This window comes from Rhinolophus hipposideros (assembly GCF_964194185.1).
Source record: "Rhinolophus hipposideros genome assembly, chromosome: 1".
NCBI classification, from domain to species: domain Eukaryota; kingdom Metazoa; phylum Chordata; class Mammalia; order Chiroptera; family Rhinolophidae; genus Rhinolophus; species Rhinolophus hipposideros.
In genome coordinates this window covers 21,548,084-21,564,267 of record NC_138047.1, presented here as the reverse complement: position 1 = coordinate 21,564,267, position 16,184 = coordinate 21,548,084, and the positions used below count along the sequence as shown (strand labels likewise).

General features: G+C 43.0%; 1 protein-coding gene across 3 annotated transcripts in view; it reads right to left on the bottom strand.

Moving 5' to 3' along the window:
• Positions 1–16,184, bottom strand: part of FRMD4A (FERM domain containing 4A) — a 566,526-nt gene that overhangs the window by 433,537 nt on the left and 116,805 nt on the right. Inside the window, exon 1 of one of the 3 annotated variants that reach the window (XM_081046122.1) lies at positions 4,334–4,591. The exons of the other annotated variants lie outside the window; for them this stretch is intronic. Coding sequence (XP_080902248.1) covers positions 4,334–4,366 — 33 coding nt within the window. The 5' untranslated portion in view covers positions 4,367–4,591. Of the gene's footprint in view, positions 1–4,333; positions 4,592–16,184 lie in introns of those variants that run through there. 3 annotated transcript variants of the gene reach the window in all.

The window sequence follows — 16,184 nt, the reverse complement described above, 5'->3', positions numbered from 1 at the left end:
AACGCGCTAATTGTAAAGGAGAGCAGATAATAAAGGCAACAGGAGCACAGCACTCTAAAAACCCTAGTTAGCATACACAGTAGAGACTGAGTTGTCAAATTCCACTTCTTAAAAGTGAGCACTCCATCCTTTATAAAGAGGTTAATTTTTTTGACATATAAAAACACTATATCAGTTTTAAGTGTACAACATAATGATTCAATATTTGTATATATTGCAAAAGGATCACTACAATAATTCTAGTGAACATCTACTCTCCAAGTTCATATCAATCCACTCTCCATTTACTGTGCAAGGATTTGATTAAAAAAATAAATCTGTATCCTTGTTTTGGATATAAAAGATGGGTCTGCAATACTTTAGCAAATTAAAAATACAACTACCATATGATCCAGTGATTCCACTTCTGGGTATATACCCTAAGGAAACAAAACCGCTATATGGAAGCAATATCTGCACCCCTATGTTTATTGCGGCACCATTTATAATAGACAAGTGATGGAAACAACCTAAGTGTCCACTGACAGATGAATGGCTAAAGAAAATGTGGTGCGTGGACACACACACACGAATACTATTCAGCAATGAGAAAGAAGGACATCCTGCCATCTATGGCAACATGGGTGGACCATGAGGGCATTATGCGAAGTGAAATAAATCAGACAGAGTAAGACAAAGGCTGTGTGACCTTACTTATAGTGGAATCGAAACAACAACAAAAAAGCAGAAAATCCAACTCACAGTAAAAGAGATCAGAGACAGGGAATGGGAGAACTGCATGAATGTGGTCAAAACGTACAAACTTCCAGTTATGAGAGTAATAAGTTCTGGGGATATAATGGACACTATGAATGACTACAGCTAACATGGCTACATGGTACACATATTTGAAAGTGAAGAGAGTAGATCCTAAAAGTTCTCATCGTAAGGAAAAAAACAATTTTTTTGATAACCATATGATGGATGTTAACTAAACTTACTGTGGTAGTCATTTCACAATATACGCGTATGTAAGTCAAGTCACTCTGCTGTACACTTTGAATTTAGATAGTGCTGTAGGTCAATATGTGTCAATAAAACTAAAAGAAACAAAAAAGACGGCCCTTCAACCAAGCCATCTTTCCTCTCCTCCCTTTTTTCCTCTCTCCTTTCTTCCCCTCTCCTCTTTTCTTTTCTCTCCCTGCTCCTTCTTCATCATTGTTGGTTGATGATGCAGTTCTTCCAGAACATACTGCTTCCTTCGATGAAAAGTACAGATGTGGCTTGATTTCATATGACCCTAGCCAGTGGCTCATTGCAAATTTTGCGGCAGGCATTGGGGAGCAAAAAGCACAAGAAGCTGAAAACTGGGGAACTTTTTGGCCAATCTCATTTCCTGGAGGAGGTGCACAGAGGTTTAAAGAGAATTATGAAAGACGGAGGATTAAAAATCAAATTCAAAAAAGAAGACGTTTAAAAAGTACGCAAAGATGATTAATCATAAAAATCCTTTCCTTTACCTTCATTGGAGAAATGACTCAATCAGCATTTCTCTGTTCTCATTTTTTCCACCCGCCTCTGCAAACATCATTTGTTATGGTTAGAGTCCTGAGGCCTGTGTTACGGCCTGCCAGGAGGCCAGCCAGAAGTATATCCATCAGCCTAGAGACTCTATGAGATTGCATTATATATATAAAAGGAAGACTAAGCAGTGCGCCCAAAGTGCATCCAGCCAAAAACCAAAAGCTGTGCGAAACCCTGCATCGCTGACACCACACTCACTGGGACCCAGGGAGACCAGCTGCCACCCTGTCTGTTTCTAGGTATGTCAAGTGTGACCACCACGCAGGGGATAGCACTGCCCTCTGTACAACTGCCTTAATTTTAACACTCGTGAACTTTGTGGCCACCCCATTTTGCCACTTCCAGTTAATCTCATGCATATTTATGTGCCAATTATGCAAATCTCAAGATAAAAATGCATTAAGCACCCATGATTTAGACTGGTTAAGTCTATTACATGGCATAATGAAATTATTGCATGATGTCCAATTTACCTCAACACTTGCTTTAAACTGTCAGTAAGTTATTAAGTAACCATAACACACCAAAACTGAGCACTAGGAGACTTCCTTTGTCCAACCCTTCATGATGCCATGAAATCAGAAACTTTAAGCTAAATCCTCACTAAAGGGGGAGAATATTCCAGAATAGACTTAAACAGGCATAGTGTGGATCAAAGGTTAAGAATGGCAACGTGTTGTCGCTGATATGTCTTTGGATCGATTTTTAAAAATCACTGGGTAATTTCAACAATACAAGATACAGCAGTTTTGGAACTAAAGCTGAGTCTCATCAATGGGACCTCCTTTTACCATTTTACACAGTTGGGCTTTGTTTCCTGAGTCACGATGATAGTATAGTTCATCTAATTCAAATGTAATTTGAATCTTCAATAGGGAAATTCCAGAGCCAGAAATAAAAAGATTAAAAAAGAATTCACAGAAGCAATTTCACACACCACACACACACACACAAAACACACACCTTGAAACCTAAAAATTAAGAGATTTGAATGAAAGTCAGTTTACTATAGATCTATAGTAGAAATTTTATGTTTGAACTTTGGTGGAACCTAAAGCCCCAAGTTTCAATGTTCATTAGATGACGTGATGGTTAAGGAATAAGCTACGATGTAAATGAAACTGATAAACATAATATATGAGTAGCCTGACCCACTGCCAACCATCTCTCCCCCTACTACAACATATCGTTTTAATCTGCCAGCGGTGTGATTTACGCAGTGCCTGGGTTCTGACTCATTTGCATAGGGAACTCCCCTCGAAGTCTATGAGAACTATATTTGCCTAAGGTTATGAACTCAGAGGCACTGATCTGATGGGAGCCAGAGAGTGCACAATACCAGGACCAAGTGTCTGAGGCAGCAATTACAAAAGCGGGTTGAGTGAACAGATTATAATGCCATCCACTAAAGCTTTCAAACCCCATTCTGTCAAAAAAGGGAACTAGGGGTCTAGTGCCATTTGCCATTCCATTTGCAGTAGTACCTCTACAGGACACTACATGCTGTTCTCACAGCACCTGGAATTGAGGTGTGCTGTGTGCAAGCACCATGAGTTCAGCTCCGTGCTCAGGGAGACCAAATGGGTCACAGAGGGGCTCTCCCAGCTGATCAGCCAGCAAGCCGAGGGCTGGGATTAGAACCTTTGGTAACAAACTCTCACTTGGGGCTATCCTTCTAATGAATGATGATCAGAGGACTGGTGAACACGACAGGGAGATCAGGAATTCTCCTCAAGGATGGGACGCTTTCATGCTTAAGAGCCTAGTTTTAACATTCCCTTAAAACACTGGGACGGTGCTCCTTAACTAGCAGAAAAGAAAATGTTCAATGACAAAAGAATCTATTTGTGCTGAACTCACTAAATAGAGCATCAAAGAGACGAGGTCAGTCAAAGCCTTCCACTATCAGCTCTAACTCTGCACGTGGGTATAGAGATAGTTTCTCCCTATTTTAGAAATGTCTGAAAAAGAAAAGTAATATTTCTAGCACGATTTAGAACTTTTAGCCCACCCATTTAGAGTCCTCTGTGGAAATAGCCGAAATCAAACAGCCTTGTCATCACCTGAGCTTTCCATGGAAAGCCCCGTCTTCAAAGCAACCCTTTCTCAAGTGAAAAATCAAGCTCCACCCAGGCAGAACAAGTTCCCCAAGCCTCCAGGAGAGGGTCGGCAGTTCCCCATGAATGTTTCAGGTCCAAGTTCAAGATGTCAGGCTAGTCCAGCATTCAGCATGCTCTTTTGCCAGTCTGATAGTTCTCTGAAAACACACTGGCTTCCAGAATGCATTAACCTACTTTCCACAGAAGATTCCCCGGCCTTCTTGCTCTGAAGAAGAGGAGGAAAGAGATTTCAAGCGGGAGCTGGGCGTGCTCCTCCGACGTGTTACTCCTTCTGTTATATAGCAATGTAGCCTGAGCAATTGGTACTTCCTGCAACGAACAGCTCCCAGAGTTGCATAGCCCCCAAGGAAGAGTGACTGGAAATCCTGCTAAAATATGGCTGTCTAATCAACCAAGGGGAGAATTCATTTACTAAGATTCCCATTGTCCACACTGACAGATGGCTCTCTCCCCCCTGCTCTCCCCTTCCCACACACCTCGCTGCCTTTGAGGCAAGCCTATTCTTTGAGAGATCCAGTTGCATTCGCCAGCCTAGTTCTGAAACAAGACAAAAGCTCAGTGAGCCTCCCGTTCACCAGCTCTGGGCACCTCTGCCGCCTTTTCTGTAGCTCCAAGCTGAATCAAAAGAAATCAAGATTCACTCCCCTTACCTTCGTCCTCATCGGAGACAGGAGCCCTTCCATTTTGGTGGAATCCTCATGCCAGCTGCTCTCCTCTCCAAGTTACTCCCTCTGTGTGCAGTCCTTAAGCATCCCACATGCAAAGAGCCCTGATGGGAGGCGCCCGTCACTCCCCTCTCCCAGCCAGCGGCGCCTATGCACCGCCACCCTGTCTAACTTGAATCCCCAGTGCCTGAAAAGCGCTGTTCCCGGAGAAGCCTGCTCCTCTCCGTATCCTCTTCTCTCTCTGTCTCTTTCTCTCTCTCCCGCGCTCTTTCTCCTCCCTCTCTCTCCTCCCTCTCTTTCCATAATCTGCCTAGAGCTCTCTGTGTACCATGCTCATTTGACAAATGAGCCCGGTCTTAGGTACCACATTTGAGCCAAGAACAGTGATCTGAACCAAAGGGCAGGGACACTCACTCAGGACAGGCGTCAGGGGGGCTGCGCTTTGCCCAGGTTTGCTCTCCAGAGCTGACAGCTGAAGACAGTGCTTTTCGCTATCCATTCATTCTTCTTTTAAGAATTGGGACCCTGACAGCCGTGGGTCCAGTTGCCACCATTACTCAGAGGGTTTTCTGGTTTGAGTGCAGAACATTGAAAAAGAAATCTCACCACTTGGATATTTCTAAGTGCCAATTGTTTAATTCAGTGCTGACACAACATCTGGATCGTTAACTGGATTTTCTTGTTTTCTTCTGTTTGACCAGATGTTTAGAAGCGTATCAGCATCGCTTCTTCTTAGGAAAAGTTTCAGAACCAGATTAATGGACTTGGTTCCTGAACAGCTGAGCATTAAAAAATAAGAGTGCGTGCTGTATAGGACTCGAAATAAACCAGGATCGGCTATTTTATACAGTACCGCTGGTCACTTGTAAAAAGTAGACAATGAAAAAAATATTGCTAAAACCTGGGTCAGGGCATAATGAAGTTGAAACAATGAGATTTGCCTGAACTTTCTTATGTTTGCGGAATTCTCTATGTGGAAATAATTCAACATTTCTCCTTTTCCTGGTGACTTCCTCGTTGCCACTAAGAACATCTACGCCATCACCAAAAGTGTCACATCATGTAAATGACACACGCACACCATCTGAGAACTCATCAATGATATTTCAAGCTCTTGCCCCCTTTCCTCATCCCTTGGATGGAACTTAATCCTCTGCTGTCTTTACGCCTGACTCTCAATGCATCTCCAGATGGGATAATCCATACACTGTCCTTCAGATGGTGTCAAAGGCTGGCCCTCTCACCCCACTTTTTTCTTCATGTTTTTTTAAATTAAATTTACTGGGGGTGATATTGGTTAACAAAATTATACAGGTTTCAAGAGTACAATTCTATAATATATCAGCTGTATAGTCATTCATGTTCTTAATTCTTGAGTAACCCCTGTTTTCTCTTCCAGTTCAGACATCTGCTTTCTAAATATCTTCAGAGCCTACATTTCTGATGCATCTCTGTGCCCAGTCTCCAGTTCTCCATTCTTAACCGTTCTCTACTATAGTTTAGGTGCATGACTGCAACGTCATACAAAACCAGGTACTGACATCCTTTTATCAAAGTCGTAACATCCTGACAAATCTTCAATAGCCCTAAAATACCGAGTACAACACTCTGTCCTTACTTAAAAGATGTTTGCCATTTCTGGGGTCCTCTGGACCTTGTCTGTCTTGTTAAACATTACTTTTACTTCCTCAGTCTCCTAGTGTTTGGGGGTCCCTTTGTCTTCTGTTTTATTCATTCAGTCATTCAACAAATAGTTGCAATATACCTACTGTGTGTTGGGACCTATTCTAGTTTCAGATGATACCGTAGAGAACAGGGTAGAGAAAGCCCTCATCCTGTGCCTTTATGTTCTCTAGCAGGTTTGATACAAAGCTCAACCAGCTCATCAAGCCCTTCCATCTGTCACCTCGTTTTTTATATCAACCTCTACCCATGTTATTGTGTTTCTCTACAGGATGGTAAACACTCCCATGAGATCCCCCTTCTGCTAATACAGCTCCACTGTCTCTGCAATCCTTCTCCTAAACGGATTCGCATTATTAACTTCCTCTGAGGCAACTAAAAACTGATTTGTTCCACAAGAATTCTATTCCTTTACCTCCACCGTTAATTCTATTCCCTCTCCCCTTCCTCACATCCTTCCTCTATCCCCTCAAAGGTTTTATTTTTTGGGGGGGTGTGGGGGTGGAGGAGGAAGTCAAGATATCATTCCTCATCTGCCTCCCTTACCAGCTCTGCACATTAAAACGGGCTTTTCTACCCGCCCATTGTTGAGGCACCACTCATTCTATAGGCCACACTTAGCCTTCATCCTGTTTGATTCCACAATGGCTTGAACAAGGTGTATCCATTATTGGCTTTTCCTTTTAAGAACTATTTGTCTGAAGCATTCCGATCGTGTTTTTGTCCCCCCCCCCTAATCCCAGAGACCCTCTCACCAGAATTGCCAATCAGGACCACTTGTCTGGAGTTTACTCAACCTTTTTTTTTGTCTTTGACACAACTGATCACCCGTGCTTATTGTTACTCTGTTTGACCCTAAATCTCCCACAGTGTTACTTTAAGGAGGTAGAACAGAGTGGGACTATGTCGAGGTTAAAAAAAAAAAAAAATAGATTACTTGCACGTCTAAGGCTCATTGCTTTCTGACAAACTCCAAGCACAGTTTTCCGAACCAGAACAGCTTTCCCGAGTGAGAGAAAGAGCCTTTTGAGGAAGGAATTTTGAATACCCTATATCATCACACCACATGAGAAACATGTAACTTTTCTGGTTGTTCACACCCCAGCCCCCCGGTCCTGGAGTCAGTGTTTTCACAATGGTCTGAGACGTCCCTGGCTACACCAAACTCCTGGGAGCTGACAGGTCCCAGAACCACATGAGGACTTTGAGATGTTGCTGATACAAATGACAACCACTGTTGAATACTCACCTGTACCAGGTAGGCACTGCGCTCCAGGATGTTCATGCATTAGCTCATACAACTCTCTTAGCTACCCTACAAGGGAGGGCCTACTCTTCTTGCTATTTCCCAGAAGCTTCAGTTAAGGAATGTGCTCACACAACAGACTATACCGACATTTAGCTCAATGAGGCCACCACTAGTGAGAATGCCTTTTCCTTCTCATCTCCTCCACCAATATCAGACATACGAGTATAAAGAGTTAAATGCACATTTAATGGTCTATTCTGTATTGGTCAGGGGCTGCAAATTCAGCATTTGAAACAGTATCGTTTTAGACCACTATGTGAACACTTAGTACCTCCTTCACTTATTTGTTCATGAAACCAGTATTAATTGGTCATCTACCTCATGCCAGTTACCCTGCAAGACACTAATCACACACAAAGTCTTATGCTATTAAAAGAAATAGTTATCTGTAAAATGGAGCATACCAGTCAATTGATTAGCTATCATTTCCAAGTTTGTTAAGAACCGATCACTCTATGTCTCACATATGTGTATAAAGTAGTTCGATCTATTTGAGGATGAGAAGGTGAGAGGGGGTAGGAGCAGAGATGGCAGCAGGGTGGGGTTTAGGAAACATTCCAAACCTGGGCAAAAGATGTGCAAAGTCAGTGCACAATAATCAGATTGTTGGCCATGCTGACACTGGAGAATGTTCTGTGTCACCAAAATACCATGCCTTCAGAGGTAGCCATGATAATTCCCATTTCTCTACCTCGGATTTCTTTAAATGGAGGTGCTCTGTGCTTGCAACTTCATGTTCCAAAAGAGTTCCTTCAGCTTCAAAAAGGGCAGCACTTATAATCTGGATTAACTCAGCTTTGGAAGAAAAAGTCAATAAATAGCAAATACATAGAAACTGGTAAAATAATCAATTAAATTTGCACTGCAGGGGAAGGGAGTCTTAGCTGCAATCTGACTCAAGAAATTTCCAGTGTGTAGCAGGGGCTTCTGACCTACAGATGGAATGTCCCTGAACCTGTCTTAGCAAATGCCTTTGTCCTGTGGGCCATTCTTCTTCCCTATTTTGGCGTTTAAAAAAAAAAAAATCATAATAAACCTCTCTGGACCAGGAGCACTCGGACATGTCACAAAGGCCATTAGACAGGTCACGGCCAGAGGCTCAGATTTCCCCTCTCTGCTGCATTAAAACATTGACCCTTTCTTCCCCACGTCTTTGTCATCTTCAAGGTTAATTTCTTTAGGCCTCTTGGAGTCTCTGGAGACTGCAGCCAGGCACACAATTAAGGGTCATTATCTGAGGATTGTATTGGCCTGTTTCACAAACAATGTTCGATTTATTAAGGTAAGAGGATTGTGACTTAACAACCATTTAGGTTTTCTCCTCTGTGACCCATCACTCTTTCATTCTTACTGGGAAATATCCTCACTAAGACTTAGGCATCAGGGTGATAAAGAACAGAAAAGACCTTATTCCTGGAGTGGCTCCAGATATCCTGGGCAACACGAAGGGAGTTACTTAGCTAATGACACAAATCCCCTTCCCGCTCTCACTCTCCTTTGCCTCTTTCCTCATCTTAGGCCATACTTATCTGCTTTGCAAATATCAAAATATATCACAGAGAAACTTTCCACTCACTACCCACTAAGCTAGAGAGCTCAATTAAAACTGTGACTTAATATACAAATGTTTGAATTTATGCTTCTATCTGTGTAAGGATAAGCATCCTATGTTACCGCAATACAAAAATTATATAGCAATTGACATTCTTTCAAATGATTTCACGTGTTACCTTTTTAAAACCTCACAATAATCCTGTTAAGTGTGGCAGGCATTCATTTCCATTTTGCAAGGTTGGAGAGGTGAATAAAAAGAAAGTAACAATTATTGAGCATCAACTTAATTCCAGCCTTGAACTCATTACTTTTAAGTGTCATCTCATTTAATTTTCAAAGGCATAGGATTATCCCCATATCACAGATGAGAGGACTGAAATGGAGAGAATTAAGTGTTATGGTAGATTGCATCGTTTAGTCTCCCACATGCCTGCATTTTGTTATCCATGCCATTTGCAATCCACACTTTGTCACACTCTCTCACTTTCTCCGGGCATGGCTATATGACTTGCTTTGACCAATGGAATGTTAACAAATGTGGTACACACAGAAGCTTGGAAATTATCCATGGGAAGGACATTTGATCCCGGGAGAAGAATGAGAGAAGATCCAGCCTGCAGACTTCTAAGCAAGATAAGCTGAGTGCAGTCCAGATCAGCGAAACCCTGCAAACTTCTGAACAACTGACGTCTACCCCTGTGAGGCACCAAGCAGTTGTTCGTCATGCAGCTATGAGATACAATCACTAATCCAAACTCACAGAGCTCGCGAACAGCAGAACTAGAACCTCAGACATACTTCTAATCCAAATTTCAAGTTTTCCCACTCTGCCACAGCTCTGAAAGCAAGTCATGTAGCGTGATGGAAATACTTTATGATGCTGCAAGTATGTTCCAGACCCGTGGATCAATATCTGAGTTTCGAGACACATATACCAGAACTTGCATGGTTTTGAATGTCGAGTACAAAACCTACGGCACTTCATTCTCAACGTTTTTCTTCCTCCACTGTGTGCACACTAAAATTGCAGAAAACTGGGGAAACAGTGGTGTTAGGTTCTGTGTCTCGGTTCATCGGTCACCTCGCCTTTATGACCTTTCAGACTCTCTGTCCCATTTTCCGAAGAACAGAGATTGCCAAGCGTTATCAGCAATCAGTACAGTAGTTAATTGGAATCTAGCCCAGGGAGACTTCTTCCTTCAGCAGTTCTTGTCTTTCTGGAAAAAGTATCACACAGCAGGGGTGGAGGTGGGGGTGGGGGGAAGAAACTGCTGTTTTTTTCAATTATCCTGAAAATGGGTCTCTACTTACCCGTGTATTTGATGAAAAAGTATAAAGAGTGACATTACTTTGCAAAGTGTTTGACAAAAGGTATTTACATTTGTCTTCTTCCTTCCTTCCTTCTTTCCTTCCTTCTTTCCCTCCCTCCTTTCTCCCCCCCCCCTTCCTTTTTCTCCCTTTCTCTTTCCTTTCAGGTTTTTGGTTTAAGTGCTTCTATCAAGAGGGAAGAAACCAACAGCTGCATTGCCTCAGATCATTACTCTGGTGTTTGCTTAGAGGACCTTAGGGAGCTCAGATAACCGAGCGGGGGCATCCAACCCGGTGGAAAGCACCACGAAGCTGCTGGCGCTTTCCTTCCTTCTAATCCCCACAGAAGGGGATGCAGTCCGATGCTCCTTTAACCTTCTCTGCCCACCTCCCCCAAAAAGGTGATCCACGAGTATGTTCACAGTCTCCTGTTTCTTCAGGGGCTCCAAAGCTCCTAAGTAAAGCCTGTGCTGAAGGATAGTATGTAGGAAAACAGTTTTTCTTTCTATTTCTGTCCAAATGGTCAGGAAGGTCAGATCTTAGACAAATCGCATTCAAAGTGGTCCTGCAATTGTTTATCGAAACCTGGACTTGGATGGGACCAAAATGACCGTGATCAAGAGGGATGGGAGGCTGAGCAGTTTCTGTTTCAGAGACGTCTTTGAACCCTCAAGCTGTGCAAGCAGAACAAGCACTTTGTCTCCAAGGAGCCCATCTCGTACTCGGGCGATGTGAAAGAGACCCCCGTCTGCCACCCGGAAAGCACCCCATTAACCACGGAGTTCGTCTAGGCTTGGCACTGGGACACTGCAGGATTCCTTCGCACCACACATATGTGTCAAGAAATGTCTTAGTCCATTCGGGCTGCCATAACAGAAATGCCACAGACTTATCAACAGCAGAAACTGACCTCTCACAGTTCTAGAAGCTGTAAGTTTGAGATTTGATATCTTGTGAAGACCTGCTTCTGGCTTCATAGGCAGCCTTCTTCTTGCTGTGCCCTCACTTGGTGGAAAGGGGAAGGGAGCTCTCTGGGTCCCTCTTATAAGGGCACGAATCCCATTCATGAGGGCTCCACCCTCCACCTAAGGACCTCCCAGAGGTCCCACCTCCAAATACCATCACGCTGGGGATTAGGTTTCAATATATGAATTTGGGGGGTGGAGGGACATAAACATCAGTCTACATCAAGAACCTACTCTATGTCAGGCCTCTGTCCTGAGGTTACCACGGTAATAAACACTGGTCATGGCTCTTAAAGAATTTCAAGGATTGGATGTGACAATCATTTTAACAAACAAACTGAATTATACCGAGGGAGAACTAGCATAAAGGGTTGGATAATTAAAAGAGAACCAATGGTTGGGGGAAGAACTCATTCACCTGATATTGTGGGTTAAAACTTTATCGAGGGGGCGATTCTTGTGGCTTCAAGGCCACGGAAAGGAGGTCATTCTATTGGTGTTTAGGTGTGTCAGGAGGGCATATAGGCATGGAGACATGTGGGATTGCAGAGGAAATACAGAGGCAGAAAATAACACAATGTTTGAGGACAAAGGTAAAGACATTGAGGTGTGCAGAGAGCTGAGAAATGATCTCCAGGTTATATGATCTCAGATGCTATTTTTCTTAATTTAAAACTTAATTTACATCTCACCTGATTTGAAAAAAACCCTATATACCATGCACAAATGAAATAATAGGCACAGTTCACTTTATACCATCAGTGTTTTCTTGCAAATTGCATGTTAATTTATTTAAAATTCTGCAGGAAATTCTTTTCCATGATGAATGCTCATTCTTCTAAGTTTTTTAATGTTACATGTTGAAGTGTACATTCCTGCACAGTACTTGAAGATCTCTTAATTAATAGTAGTGAGACCACCTAGTTAATGGGATTCCATTTACAATATGACCTTTCAAACAATGAATGTGCCTCTATGTGCATCATTTTCATAGCTCTGAGGAGTTTTTCAAATCAATCTTGCATTTTAAATTTTGTTGCCCAGTTTTGACCCAAGGCACAAAGGAAAATAATTGCTTGATTCCATTTCTCACTGTGTCAAAATCATGAAATGAATGCTAGGTATTGATGGGAATCTTTTATCCAAAACCCTGGAAGAGTACTCTGTTTTGTAAACTGTATTTTAACCTTGACATCTAAGTATGTGTCTTAAAAGCAAACTACTGACTTTTTTCATAAACTGAAAAGGAGGCCTTCATTCTAATAAAATGCGATTTTTCTGATTCAGAACCTCAGCCCGAATCTGAGAAACCAAACTTTAAAGATGAAGAGTATTGACTTTAAACATGTAATTAACCATAAGAACCAAGAGAAATTAGGGGATATGGAGCAGAGCTGCTAGACGCAAGTCTTTATTTGAAAACTTTGCTGTGGCTTCTGAGCATGCTCCTGGAATGACCACCTGGTCACGGTCTGTGGGAAGGGCCTGAACCTTCTGAAACCGGATGATCAAAGCACTTATACCTGAACGTACTTTCTCCATCTAGCTTGTTGTATAATCTTGGTTATTTCCCTAGCTTCTTTTAGCTAATTTTCTATTGTATTAAACGCAAAACGGGAAAATGGCTCGTTTTCACATGTCCCAAAACCTTCCTGGGGGCCGGGGAGAAACGTATTTTCTTTCCAGTTGAAGTGAATTCGTTGGCTTAACAAAGACTGAAGTTCTCTCTGTGGGCACAGTGCCCACCTCCCAAGGGACACTCTGAATATTTGCAGAAGCACATGGCCAGGCTGGGCAAGACAGAACTCCTTTTTCACCTTACAATGAAATGCATCCCCTGAAGCCTCCTTCCACAGAAGCCCAGATGTGTGCCACATGGCGATGTGCCGGAAATGAAGGAAGAGAAGTTTGGGGAAACAAGGCACGTCGCTTTCTTTTAAAGGAAGTGCTGGATTTCCTTACTGTATCCTCATGCAACGATGGCCAGGATGCAATTCTGTGGGCAGAGTGGAGCATACAAAAACATGACCACAAAAGGAGTGCAGGGGGTTTCCCTTTCGTGTCTGAAGATGCTTAGACAGTTACACAACCAGAAAGCTTGGAATGAAAGAAAACAATACCCAAGAGAGAGGAATGCTTTGGATCTGGGGTGCTGGGCCTTTACGTCGCTTACTTTTTCTTGGCGAAACCAACACAAGCTATTATACACATTGATCAGCCTTTACCAGAGGCTGTGTCCAGACAGGTTTCTCCTGGGCATATAGCTCCAAAATAACCTTTCATCTTCCCTTTCCTATTACTTGTATAATAAGACATAGCCCAGAACCACCGTGGGGTCTAAACTGCATGTCTGTTTTAAGTAGCCTGGGAAACGCTATTTGCATAAGGCTCTTGCTTCCTGGAAGACCCCATAAGAAGGATTTCCAAACACGTAGAAGAACTAAATTGTTCTTTTTGTTTTTTCATCCACAGGAAAAATACGTGTGATGGAACCCCCAACATCTAGAGTGTGTTCTTGGGCAAAGAGGTACCACCCTAAGCGAAAAGAGAGGCACTAAAGGTCAGAAGCCTGCAGCAGAGGGGGACCCCAGAGCCCTGGCGAGTCCTGCCACAGCCTGTGGTTTTCCTGATCTAAGTGAACCCCTTGAGGATTTAGGCTAGATCCACCAAAGCAGAGCACTATATTACTAAAGTGTCAAAGACGTAGTTTTGTAGGGGGGGAAAGAAAAAGAGAGGCTCAATGTATGGAGAGGAAGTGTGCCTCGTGGGTAAGAAGCCATAGGGACAGCAGTTAGTGTGACAGGTGGGCTGCTGTGACAGTGCCTGGGGGCCACAGTCTGCAGTCGTAGCATCAGGGAGAAGCATTCTGGGCAGTTCTTGAAGGACCGAAGGACAGGAGGGTGGCCGCAGTAGAGATGGGTGGCACCAGCCCAAACAACAGGCACACATAATTCAGACAAGTTTGGGAAGGCGCGGGGCTGAGCTGGGCTGGACTCGGGAGAAGCAATGGCCAGGTTCCTTACAGAATGGGACAGAATGATAATGGCAGTGACGCTGAGATAGGCAGGGAAACAGCTTCAAGGAAGTAGCAGGCGAGGCTGTAGCCAGAGCAAAACCATTCTGGACCAAGAGTGATGACAGAAGTAAGCTCAGAGGATCAGCTGCACAGAGTCCATGGTCAACGAAGCAACAGGTGCGGGCTCAGACCCATGTCAACGAAACAGGGGCGGGCTCAGACCCATGCAGTCGAGTAAAGAAAACATGATGATCTGGGGACCCTGTGGCTCTTGTATTCAATGTCACCCACATCTGACCCACAAGAATACACCGTGTATCTTCATCCCTCTTAATTATATTCATATCCTCCTGAGAGAGGAGACGGTTATTCAGCCTCTGAGGCTGCAGCAATTGGGTGGAGCCACCAGATCTGTGGGCAGAGGATTCAGCCAAGGGACTCTGTAGCCTTCTACTGCTCAAGGTGACACTGGACATAAATGGTACCCTTAAAAATCATTTACAATAAGAAACAGCTTATATTCTGTAAATATAAGGGTGCTACTTGTCAAAGGCATTATAAGCTTAACTCCATGATATAAAAGCATAGGATATTGGAGCTGAATTCTTTATCAACTAGCCCACCCACCCATTTCACAGATAAGTAAACTGAGTCTCAGGGAGTTCACTGAATTTGCTAAAATTACATGAGTTCTCAGCCCTCCTAATTCTCCAACATACTGTCAGCTATATATGTCCTTTGTAAATAAAGGTATTTTATTTTGACTAGCCTCACAAATGCTGGTGGAATGACTTGGAATCTCTCCACAAACATTTGCTCTGACTTGTGGCCAATGCATTTATCCCCTCACCCTCCAATGTACACAGGGAAAAGGAAAGCCAGGCATGGTGAATGGAAATGATGGAGAGGAGGCAGTCCTGTCACGGAGAAGGTACTCAATGAACAATTGCTGAATGACATACTTTGGCATTAGAAATAGATTCATAGAATTTGGGTTTTTTTGAATCCATAATTTGCCAGGAGAAAAGAAAGATAGGAAAAGAAAGAGATAGAACTAAGTAGAAATATATGGCTCACACTCCCCGAGGGCACTGCTAGAAAATAAGAGCTAGGTACGATTCTGCTCCAGTAATTCGAGAGAATTACATGATGCCCAAGCAGAAGATACTTTCCAGTGGTGGCCAAGCTCTGCTATTCCCTGAGGAGAGGATAAAATGTGCCATTAGTCTTATGGGCCATGCAGCTATGGGCTTCCCCCTTCCCCACAAGAAAGATGAGAGGGGTGCATTCAAGCAGTCTCCACAATGCAAGTTCCCTATCTCTAATACTTCATAGGAAGGATAGCTCCATCTATTTGTAGTCTCCTCAAATTTAATACATCAAAACTCAACTCTAACCTTCTTTCTCCCAAATGAGCTTCCTCCCCAGACTTTCCAAATGCTGTCACCAATGGTAATAATTCTTCCATTCAACTATATACTCAAGGTTGACTGAGTATGCTTCTATGCCAAGGTCCCATGACCTCCTGCTCCTATGCCAAGGTCCTATGACCCAGTGTCTGGGCCATTTCAGTGGTCTCCTGGCCACTTTCCCCCATTGTTTCTTAAACTTTATAATTGGATACACAACATTCCCTACTAAAATATGTATAACGGTGCCCCCGTTACACTAAAATAAAGTTCAAACTCCTTAATTTGGCTTTTACAGTCACCTAAATAGGAAACCTTCTTTTCTATTTATCTCCTCTTCTGCCAAACTCATTATTCAGTCATTCCCACTTCTAGGCCACCATATCCACCTTCCCACTTTCATTCCCTTATCAAGAATTGCTCCCTTCAAACCCTCGTGCACTGTTGGTGGGATTGCAGATTGGTGCAGCCTCTATGGAAAACAGTATGGAGGTATCTCAAAAATCTGAAAATGGAACTACCTTATGATCCAGCAATTCCATTCCTAGGTATCTATCCAGAGAAATCCAAAACTCTAATTCAAAAACATTTA